This window comes from Sceloporus occidentalis, unplaced genomic scaffold (assembly GCF_023333645.1).
Source record: "Sceloporus occidentalis isolate IW3139 unplaced genomic scaffold, rSceOcc1.0.p SCAF_170, whole genome shotgun sequence".
In the NCBI taxonomy this organism is placed as follows: domain Eukaryota; kingdom Metazoa; phylum Chordata; class Lepidosauria; order Squamata; family Phrynosomatidae; genus Sceloporus; species Sceloporus occidentalis.
This window is the reverse complement of record NW_028317150.1, coordinates 79,938-92,156: the sequence shown is the minus strand read 5'-3', so window position 1 is coordinate 92,156 and position 12,219 is coordinate 79,938. Positions and strand designations below refer to the sequence as shown.

At 39.8% G+C, this 12,219-nt stretch overlaps 1 protein-coding gene across 1 annotated transcript in view; it reads left to right on the top strand.

Annotated features, from left to right (window-relative positions):
• Positions 1–12,219, top strand: part of PRRX1 (paired related homeobox 1) — a 96,734-nt gene that overhangs the window by 68,393 nt on the left and 16,122 nt on the right. The window contains exon 3 of the mRNA XM_089501298.1: positions 760–941. Coding sequence (XP_089357424.1) covers positions 760–941 — 182 coding nt within the window. The remainder of the gene's footprint in view (positions 1–759; positions 942–12,219) is intronic.

The following is a 12,219-nucleotide window of genomic DNA, read 5'->3' as shown; positions in this document are numbered from 1 at the left end:
GTTCTAGTTACATAATCCAGCATATTTTTTAATTCACTTTCCCAATAAACTCATGAACTCTTAATTAAAACCTATTGCTGACCTTTACTTGATGCCACTATCCCCACAACCACATGCAGCCTTGGACAATTTTGTAGCAGGGCTTTCCAAATGTGTGATCCACACTGCCTACCTCCGATCGTCTCCTTCTTGAGTATCCCCCATGTAACTTTATTATTCATTTTAAAGACTTTTTATGATGTACGTCTAACTATTGGGTCTAATAAATATTGGTTTGTCAATATAAATGCTATGTTTGCTCCCTTTGTTTTCTCTGACTTCCCATATAGTGTTGTAAAACTTTCAGACAGGGAGGACTGGGATCTAAAACACTTTTATATACTAGAGCCCGTATTGTGGTGGCTCTAGTAAATGTGAGTGCGATAACATACAGTTTACCATACATATTATATACACTCTATACAGATTCTCAAATTTTATTTTTTACATGTTATCTTTGGCGCCTTGAGCATTATTTTAAACATTATTTGATAAGTATGTTCCTCTTTTTATTTTTTTATTTTCTGTGCAACACATTCTTACATTGTATTTACTTTTCTTGGTTTTCTTTGGTGGTATGCCTAGTGTTTGCTGCATTTCTTTTTTGGAGTAGGCGTCTAAGTCAATTTATATTGTTCCAAAACTAAAGGTAAGAATGAATAGAAATACACACTGATATGCACTGGTTTTCTCATAAATATTATCATTTTGTCATTAAAGGTTTGGTTCCAGAACAGAAGAGCCAAGTTTCGTAGGAATGAAAGAGCCATGTTGGCAAACAAAAATGCTTCACTTCTGAAATCATATGCAGGAGATGTGACAGCAGTGGAACAACCTATAGTACCCCGTCCAGCACCACGCCCAAATGAGTATTTATCTTGGGGAACAGCATCCCCATATAGGTAAGGTAGACATTATTTTAAGTTTACTGAAATACTGGAAAAACATTATCTATTTTTCAACGAATTAAATATATGCTCTTGTATCTTAATGTATATATATATAATTATATACATGTTTTAATATCTATAGCACAATTAATAGCATAGCGGTAGAATAATGTAACTGTTACAATATGTGTCTACTGTTTAACCTCAAACATTACATGGAATTTGAAAAAAAATGGTTTCTTTTACTAAAATCAACTAGTTAATTCCAAGATACACATATATTTTATCATAAAGGTGGCCAATAGAAGCCATGTACCTGGAGGAAGCCAAAATATTTTTAGTATTTTTTCTACCATTTAACCCACAGACTAAGTTCGCAGCCTTAGTCACACTTGACTCTTCTTTCTCTTTCATCGCTCACATTCAGTACCTTACAAAATCCTGCTGCCGTCACCTGAAAAACATCTCCTGAATCTGCCCATTCCTCACACAAGAAATAACCAAAATATTAATCTACTCTTTTGTAATATCCTGTTTGGACTATTGCAACCTACTACTAAATGGTCTCCCCCTCTCCTACCTTTCACTGCTCCAATCCATCCTCAACACTGCAGCTAAATTAATTTTTTTCTTTCACTCAACGTTCCTCATCTGCTGCTCCATTATATCAATTATTTCCTTGGCCCTCATATCCTTCAGAATCAAATTTAAACCTCTGATCCTACAGAGCACTTAACAACTCTGTACCCCCTAGAGCTCTACTCTTCTATCCAAATACACCCCTAACTTCCTCTCATGACTTGTCACCCATGCTGCACCCCTCTGTGGAATTCCCATCCCATCAGACTTTCTCCCTTGTACACAACTTTCAAAAGCTCTCTGATAGCCCTACCTTTTTCAAGAAGCATACAACCTTTCTTTCCAACACTTTCAGCCATCATCCTAATCAAGCAATTTGAACGATCAACAACTTCAACAGATTATCTGGACCCAATCAGACAATTTTTTCACTTCTCCATCAACCATAGTCTAGTTTGTAAGGTCACAAGAGCAGGTGCCCCTTCTACTTTTGTACCATCGCTACAGAATCTGCTGGCACTATATAAATAAATGTAATGTAACTAGAAATTGTTTAACATCCAATGACGGCCCAGACACGTCAGACACAAACGGCCAGATAACGACCAATGACGTGCTTTGATGTCGAGGCATTCAGCAACACCAAGATTGGCATCAGGGGCCATGTCTGGCCCCTCCCTGGGGCGTCAACGCCCGTTTTAAAAGTTTAGCAGGTGATCAATGATCGCCTCCTAAACTTCAATAGTGTTGCTGAAATTCCGCAACGCCGAACACTCACCCCAGGACACGCTGTGACCGCTCCGGAGAGAGGTCACAACCACCACTGCAAGTGATTTTGCCACTCGCAAGATGGCGGCATGTCCTTTAGAGAAATAAAGTTGGAAAAGTTTGCTAGAGGGCCTTCAGACCCTCTTGAGACCTCTGGCTCCACTTGCAGGTTGAATACAGGTACTGCATTCGACCTTGCAAGTCAATGGAGCCCAACTTTCTTATCACAATGTGATTATTAAAATATTTAAAAAATAATAATTAATAATATAAAAGTTTATTATTATGAGCAAGTGCTAAAATTAGCACTGTATCTTCCCAAAAATCTTGACATGGAAAGAGTTAAAGTAAAAGCATTTCAAATACTGAAGGGGTGTCTAATTTTAAAAAAAATGAATGGTTTGATGGGGTAAATTGGAGTGGCCAGGTTCAAAGATAGGGCATAGGCAGAGACTGACCAAAATGGGGGGGGCGCACATCCCAAATGTGGCCTTTTAGCCCCCAAAACAAATCCATGTATGGGTGGCATAACTGTACTCAGGAGATGTTGCTGAACACATATTGGGGTGTTGTTTGATAGTTATGTATACCTGGAGCTATAAATGTATACCTGAAGTACAATTTGTGTGGAAAAAAAAATAAAAAAAAATTACTACCACCAACTATGGCAAAGGCTGGCGGTAGAATATCATGCATGGAAAGGGTTAAAATACCAGCATTTGAAATAACCTTGGGTGTCTAGTTTTCAAAAATAGATGGTTTGATGGGGTAAATTGAATTAGCTTTAAACATGGCCCTATTAGGAGATGGGGCAGTAGGACCAGATGTAAAAGTTAACAAATGCGCACTTCCTAAATGTGGCGTTTTACCTCCCAAACAACCCGACAAACACATGCATCACATCCCAAATGTGGCCATTTAGCCCCCAAACACCAGACAAACCCATGCATGGGTGGTATCACTGTACTCGGGAGATGTTGCTGAACACATATTGGGGTGTTGTTTGATAGTGACATACACCAAGATCTGTAAATCCATACCTGAAGTGCAATTTTTGTGATAAAAAAACAAACACAAAACAAATAACTACCACAAAGTTTGACAAAGGGTGGTAGTAGAAATAGTGCATGGAAAGCATTTGAAATACCTTGAGGTGTCTAGTATTTTTAAAAAATATATGGTTTGACTGGGTAAATTGCAGTGGCCAGCTTTAAAGATAACCAAAATGGCACATTTGGTTAAAAAAGTTATGACCAGATTTGGAAAAAAATTGGTTTTAAAATAGCAAAACGCTACTTGTACTTATTGCCCAATAATGCAATATAAGGCAAAAAAACATAAAAACATTGGGTATTTCTAAACTCAGGACAAATAGTAGAATCTGGGTCGGTCCCGTCACAGAATCTATTTAGCAGGTTTTTTCATTAGTTTTTTTTGATGAGTAAAATATTTTTCAAATAAAAGTGAGAAAAAGTGGGTTTTTTTTTTCAATTTTTCATCATATTTGTTATAGGAAACAAGATAATATGATCAAAACAATGAAAGCCCTTCTTGTGTGGGTACACTAAAAGGGTGAGGAGAAAATTACATCTAAACACGAGCACTGCAAAAGTGTTACATAGTTACATAGTACATAAGGTTGAAAAAAGACCTACATCCATCAAGTCCAACCCTTCTTACTTAACCTTCCTACTCATGATTCAAAGGAAGGCAAAAAAAAACCATAATTAAACTACTTGAATTCTGCCATCAGGGGGAAAATTCCTTTGTGACTTCAAAAGGCTTTCTCCTTGGATCAAGAAGCTCTACAATATTAATTCTATTTATAGCCCTGTCATGTCATGCCTTTCTAAAAAATATCCAGACCTATTTTAAAGGCATCCAATGTATTTCATAACACCACCTCCCTCGGCAGTGAATTCCATACCTTTATTATCCTTACTGTAAAGAATCACTTCCTTTGCCATCTATGAAATCTCTGCTCTTCCAGTCTCAGAGGGTGACCTCTTGTTCTTTTTACATTTCTGTTAATGAACAGGTCACTGAAGAGCTCCTTATATTTGCCCTGTGTTAAAACAGCCTCAGTCCCAAAGGGTACAAAGTGCAAATTCAAGTTGGCAAAAAATACAAATTCACTAAAGCCAACTTACATTAACCCTCACCAAAATTTGCAAGTTAAAAAAAAAAGTTTAGTAATCTTTAAACTGTCTGTGACTTGGAATATGAGTTGTAAATGTTGTTATTTGCAAGTCGTACACGTCTCCCTCACCCTACTACAGTAAACCTTTTTAAAGAAAATAATTAAGATAATGTAATAAAGGCTCATACCCCAGAGGGCATTGTGGTAAAGGAGGACCCACAGCAACCACCAGGAGGCCCTGTCCAGTGATGAGGGGGAGGTACAGCTTGAGGTCTGACTATCCCTTATGGCAGGGGTGTCCAAGTTTTTTCTGCAGTGGGCCACTTCATCAGAAATGTATGTGTGTGTGGGCCGCACTCATTTTTCACTGAGAGAAAATATGGCCTTTTAGTTTTATAATGCATATTAATACAGGGTTAATTTGGCGATAATGAAAAAAGCAGTGGAAAAGTTTTTTTGATCACCTTTTATATGTCATTTTATCAATACTAAATTACTTAAACAGTAAAACAAAGTCAGACCACAAACCATTTAACCCCTTCAATCCCAGGGGTTTTTGGTACCTCAAGTCCCGGAGCAATTTTGTCATTTTTGCGCTATGTCGGTTCAGCGATTATTCTCTTTTCCTGTGCATAGTGTACCCATGTAAACTATATATTGTTTTTTCAAGGAGAGATAGAGCTTTCTTTTGATACCATAGTTAGATGATTAGCTGTAAATTTAGAAGGAGAAATTTAGTAAAAACCTAATTTTTTAAAAATTATTTCCCTTTAAATGCTCACAAAATTTGGTAAACTTGGAGGAAAATCCTCTCCAAGTTTATCAATTCAAGTGTCCTGATTTCAGATTTTTTTTTATAGATTTTCCATACCTTTCCAGCACTTATAGGGAACATACTATAAGGTGTACATTACTCGTAACATTTTTATGCTTATGGCTTAATGGGTTTGGGGTTGTGAACGGGGGCAGGAGGGTTATACTAGGTAGATGTTATGTTGGGGCCCGGTGGGCCGGGCCGTGGCAGGGCTGGATTCACTTAGGGGCTGATGGAGCAGCAGCTCCAGGCCCCTACCTTAAAATAGGCCCAGTCAGGACCGAACTGACTGGGCCTATGTGGCCTCTATGGCCGCATTAACACCTGCCCCTTAAGCCCGCCGCAACTGCGACCGGGTCCGCCACTCTAAGGGGCCGGGAAGCCCCCACCAGGGCCGGCCTTACGGGTGTGCAGCCGCATAGGGTTTAAATTGAAAAATCGGGGGGGTTGTTGTTTTTTTACTTTATTTAACATCCTCCATGTTAAATAAAGTTTTTGTTAACTTTATTTAACATGGAGGACCCCAATGTTTTAATTTAAGCCCTGTGCGGCCACAGACCCCTAAGGTTGGCCCTGGTGGGGGCTTCCCAGCCCCTTAGAGTGGCGGACCCGGTCGCAGTTGCGGCGGGCGTAAGGGGCCCTGTGTTAATGCGGCCGTCCGGTCCTGACTGGGCCTATTTTAAGGTAGGGGCCTGGAGCTGCAGCTCCATCAGCCCCAAAGTCAATCCGGCCCTGCCGCGGGCCAGGTCGCAGTTGCTGCTTGCTCCGGCAACAAGGTAAGTAGGGGAGGGGGGTTAGATAGTGAGAAATGGGGAGAGGGGATAGATAGTGAGAGGGGGTACATATTGAGAAGGGGGAACATAGTGAGAAGGGGCAGATAAGATGGGGAGACGGGGTAGTGTGAATGCGTATGAGAATGAATGAATAAATGTGTGGATGAATTGTGTAAATGCGTATGCTGATGAATTGCTTGAATGATTTCTGAGATTGCATTAATGAATGTGTTAATGATTTGTGTGAATGAGTGAGTAAATGCAAAGATGGTACATGAAGGGTGGGCTTTAACAATAAATAAATAAAAATGGGCTGCTCAGGCTTAAATGCCCGGGCCTATTTTTGTCCCAGTCCGGGCCTGGCTGGGGCAATGGGATGTAAGGGTTTTTTTTATTATTATTATTATCTTTTTTATATATTTGTTTTATTTTTTATTTTTTATTTTTTTATTTTTTTGTGTATTTTTATATAGATATATTTTTTAAATGGTTAGAGGTCCTCTTAGTGACCCCTTGAACATGTTATTAATGCCAGTGATGTCAAAATGACATCACTTAGCTCACTTTATTGTTTTTTTTATTATTATTTATTGTATTATTTTAGTGATTTTTTTTAACCACTTACCACTTACCCCTGCACCGATCACACTGTGATCTCATAGGCAAGTCCCCACAGACTTGCATAGAGATCACAGCGTCTGTGCCTCATCGGAGGACAGGATATCCCCTGCAGGGTCTGTAAAGACCCTGAAGGGGATATCCTGTCCTCCAATGACCTTCCGGGTGACGTCAGCAGTGACGCAACACGGAAGGGAATGCCCGATCGCAGCTTTCTGGCTTTCGTGCCGGAATCTGCGACATCCGGTCGGACAGCAGAAAGTCAGGGGGGAGTCCAGGTTGTCAGTGCTCGGCAGATAATATAGCATAGAATCTTATATGATGGGACTGGGCATAATCAGTACACTAAAAAAGTCATCATACACGAGAAGCCTGAAGTCACAATTTACTGCCACTAATCCTTTTTAATAAAATATACAGACTGAAATAGAGTAAATAACACAAAACCTTTACTTTTCCTCTCTGATTTCTGGGCCAAGAAAGTTTTGTCCTCTGAAGTGACTACAAATTCAGGAGGGCGTTTTATCTCTGGATAAGTAAAAATTAAATAGTTCCATTTATTCCTTTGTGCATTTATGCCCCCACACCCTTGTGTATTGATTTATGTGATGCCCCAGTCAACCCCCTCCCTTGTGTATTTATGCCCCACCCCTTTTATATTGGTTAATGTGATGCCGAACCACCCTGTCTATTGATGCCCCCACTGCCATGTGTATTATTCCCCCCCAGCCACACACACCCCTGTTTATAATTTTGTATTGTAATGCCATAACCCAGCCCCCCCCCTTGAATATGGGTCCGCTTTCCTATAACCCCTATTTTTTTGGTAATACTTACATTTTTGTTTTGTTCTTTTTTCCTGCTCTCCTCCGATGTGAAGGCCCTCTCCTTGCCACGAGGAACACCTTCTGTGAGTCCACCCCTTGAACAGCACGTGTTCAAACCAGCCGTCTTTCGGCTGTAAGATTTGGCCCGTGGGTCGCACGTTGGACGCCCCTGCCTTATGGTTTTGCTATCATTATTTAAACTGCAGCAGAAGGGGGAAATTAAAGGGCCATATAGCCCTAGGTACTTTAACAACATTATTAGCCAAAGGTAGGTTATTGCCACCCAGTTTTTTTGAAATGCCTTTATTTTTAATTTAATGTATTGGATGGGGTGTAAACCTGTGAGTTTCAAGTGACTTGACTACTTATTGAATAGATTTAAAAGACCTCACAAAACTTAACCCCTTAACGACCTTTGAAGGTTCAGGGCCGTCACACAAAAACGGCCTGTTAACGACCTTTGATGGTCCTGAACGTCATTAAATAAAAAACGCTTAGAAAGTGATCAACGATCAGTTTCCTCGCTTAAACAGCGTTGCTGTAATGCCTCGATGTTGAGGCATTCAATAACGCCGAGATTGGCATCAGGGGCCGTGTCTGGCTCCTGCCATACATTGTCTGGCGTCAACATCTGCCATACATTGTATGGCGGCGGACACCCTTTTTAAAAGAGTTTAGGAGGCGATGATGAATGGTTTGATGGGTAAATTGGAGTGGCCGGGCTCAAAGATAGGGCATAGGAACAGACTGATCAAAATGGAGAAAAAAAGCACACTTCCCAAATGTGGCATTTTAAATCCCAAACAACCCAACAAACCCATGTATGTGGGGTATGAATGAACTCAGGATGTTGCTGAACACATATTGGGGTGTTGTTTGATAGTGAAGCATACCAGGAGCAATTTGTGTGGGGGAAAAAATACTACCACAAACTTTGGCAAAGGCTGGTGGTAGAATCTCATGCATGAAAATGGTTAAAATACCAGCATTTGAAATACCTTGGGGTGTCTAGTTTTCAAAAATATATGGTTTGATGGCGTAAATTGAATTAGCCAGCTTCAAAGAAGTTCCAAAGAGGAGATGGAGGCAGAATGACCAAATGCTAAAAGTCTGTGTTAAAAACCTGAATTACACGTGTCCCAAAAGTAACCTTTTACCAGCCAATCTGACAAACCTATGCATGTGGGGTATCACCGTACTCAGGAGATGTTGCTGAACACATATTGAGGTGTTGTTTGGCAGTTACATATACCAGGACCTGAATATTTATAACTAAATAACAATTTGTGAGAATTTTTTTTTTAATTACTATTACAAAGTTTGACAATGTGTGGTTGTAAAATTAGTGCATGGAAAGGGTTAAAATACACGCATTTGAAATACTCTGGGGTGTCTAGATTTCAAAAATATATGGTTTGATGGGGATAAATTGAGTTAACCGGCTTCAAAGATGTTCCAGAGAGGAAATGGAGGCAGATTGACCAGATTTGGAAAAAGAGGTTTGGAAATCATAATACGATACTTGTACTTATTGCCCTATAACTTACAAAAAACAGCAAAAAAACATAAAAACATTGGGTATTTCTAAACTCAGGACAAATGGTAGAATCTATTTAGCTAGTTTTTTACTTGTTTTTGTAGGTGAGTAAAATTTTTGTCAAATAAAAGTCATAAAAGGTGTTTTTTTTTATTTTCACCATGTTTTTTTTTTTATAGTAAATAAGATAATATGATCAAAATAATGGTCTCTGAAGAAAGCCCATCTTGTCCTGAAAAAAAAAAATATAACTTGTGTGGGCACACTAAATGGGTGAGGAGAAAATTACAGGTGAACACAAGCACCGCAAAAGTGTTAAAACAGCCTCGGTCCCAAAGGACACAAAAAGAAAAAATAAGCCTGGTTCTTCAGGGGTTAAATTGACACTTATAGTGGTGAAAAATGCATAGTTGTCAATTCACTTTTATTAAAATCAGTAGAAACTTACTACTCCTTTGCAGTTACAACGGTATGCTCATATACAGGTGCATCTACAATAGATACATTTTAACACATACTATGAAATCCTTCACCTTGAAATGCCTAAAGCCAGGTTAAAACACAGTACAACAAACAGTTTAATGACAAATTGAGCCAGTTATGATAAATTAAGTTAAATGTATTCATAAGCATTGAATATGTAGAGAACATTGTAAAGTTAGTTAGACGGAATGTAGCTTTTTTCAGGTGAAAGTAATTTTCACGGCACTGGAAGAATTTAAAACACAATCATATAAAGGCCCTTGGGGGGAGGCAGCATACCTTAAGCCCTGAGAAAATATACTATGTGGAAAGTATATAGATTGGAGCAATACTGCAAAAGATAGAGATTGGGCAAATAGGGGGTGGAAGGGAGAGAGAGAAAGGACAGACCCCCCCCATTAGTCCAGTGTCTTCCCAACGTTTCTTGCGTCACTGAATTTATTTTTCCTTCCTCCTGTGTGCTTGAGAGAAAAAGTGAAGAAGTTGCCCCTATTGTGTGTGCAGAGGCTCTACCCTGTTGCAAACATACTGTGAAGAGCCCTGAAAAGGAGAGAGGAATGCCTGTGAAGGGTAAACACAGAGGTTATTGCAGAAGGTAGGGAGAGAGCAAAAGGGAGTGAGAATGTGGAGCTCTCCCCTTTGTTATCATTTGTTTCATTAGGGCTACCTGTCAGGTTTCCACCCTACCAGCCTGGACTGCCTTTCAGTCTAGGCTTTTGCACTGTGGTGTATTCAGTGTCGCTGTTTCTCTGCTTCCTGGCCCTGTGCTGTTCCTAGCAATTCTTTGTAGGATCCTACTGGTTTTGAACCGGCTTGTCCTGACCTTGATCTCTGCTTATGATTTAGCTCTTGTCTTAGAAGTCCGCTCCGTGGTCCCCTATCCAAAGTCCGCTCCGTGGTCCCTGTCCAAAGTACACTCCGTGGTCCCCTGTCCAAAGTCCGCTCCGTGGTCCCCTGTCCAAAGTCCGCTCCGTGGTCCCCTATCCAAAGTCCGCACCGTGGACCACTATCCAAAGTCTGCTCTGTGGTCCCCTATCCAAAGTCCGCTCTGTGGCCGCCTATCTAAAGTCGGTATCCTGCTGTGGTGCCTTTTATCATGCTTATTGACCCGTCCTGTTTCTCCTGTTCTGCCAGCAAACTCCAATATTGACTGTTATCTGTATTCTTTTTTACGGTACAGATCCTCCTGGTCATCCTGGTAGGCTCCCGATGCATACAGCTGTGCATACCCTGGTAGAAAATGTGAAATGTTGTCAGTGATTCTGAAAATATGACTGCAAAAAAATGTCTTATTTTAAGCCATTTATTATCACATAGATGATTCTGGTCACTGATTGGCTGCTTGAAGAGGCCAGAGGTGGCCCTTGAAACAAGTTAGTAAATACCCATATTTGAAAATGTATATGTTGTGGAATAATAATCTTGGGTATGGACTCTGGTCGATTTACAGTTATCTGGCAACTATATTCAGTGCTACTACTTAATATTAACCAACAGACCTGACAGAGTAACTAATGTGCAGGTCAGGGGGCATCTAGGAAATAGTGATCACAATATGATACATTATAACTTGTCCTTCAATAAGGGAACTCTTAGAGGAGCCACAAGAACTATGAACTTTAGGAAGGCAAAGTTTGATCAACTAAGAGAAGCCCTTAACACTGTAAATTGGGAAAATGTCCTCAAAAACAAGAGTACAGACACTCAATGGGAGATTTTTAAGAATATCTTAAATTCTCACTGTGAAAGGTACATACCGTATGGGAATAAAAGAGTCAGGAACAAGAGAAAACCAATGTGGATAAATAAAAATGTAAAGGGGGCAATAAATGGCAAAAAAAGGCATTTAAGCTACTAAAACAGGAAGGCAGTGAGGAAGCACTAAAAAGCTATCGGGAAAAAAATAAAATATGTAAAAATCAGATAAAAGCAGCAAAATTGGAGACAGAAAGACTCATTGCCAAAGAGAGTAAAACAAACCCCAAAATGTTCTTTACCTATATAAATAGTAAAAAGGTTAAAAATGAAAGCGTTGGCCCCTTAAAAAGTAATGAGGGAGAAGTTATAGACGGGGATCAGGAAAAAGCTAATCTATTAAATATATTCTTCTCTGCTGTATTCACAGAGGAAAATGAAATACCAGGTAATATACAGCAGGATGAGATAAATGCCCCAGTACATGTCGCCTGTCTAACCCAGGAAGAAGTGCAGTGCCGCCTAAAAAAAATCAAAATAGACAAATCACCAGGTCCAGATGGCATTCACCCCCGCGTTCTAAGGGAGTTAAGTAATGTAATAGACAGACCCCTATTTCTAATATTCAAGGACTCTATAGTGACAGGGTCTGTTCCCCAGGACTGGCACATAGCAAATGTTGTACCAATATTCAAAAAGGGGACAAAAAGTGACCCGGGGAATTATAGGCCTGTTAGTTTAACTTCTGTTGTGTGTAAACTGTTTGAGGGTTTCCTAAGAGATGCTATTTTGGAGTATCTCAATGAAAATAAATGTATGACTCCATATAAGCATGGGTTTACAAGAGATCGGTCCTGTCAAACTAACCTGATCAGCTTTTATGAGGAGGTGAGCTCAAGACTGGATCGGGGTGAATTGCTGGATGTCGTATATCTTGATTTTTCCAAAGCATTTGATACCATGCCACATAAAAGGCTGGTACATAAAATGAGAATGCTTGGGCTGGGGGAGAATGTGTGTATGTGGGTACGTAACTGGCTCAGTGATAAGAAACAG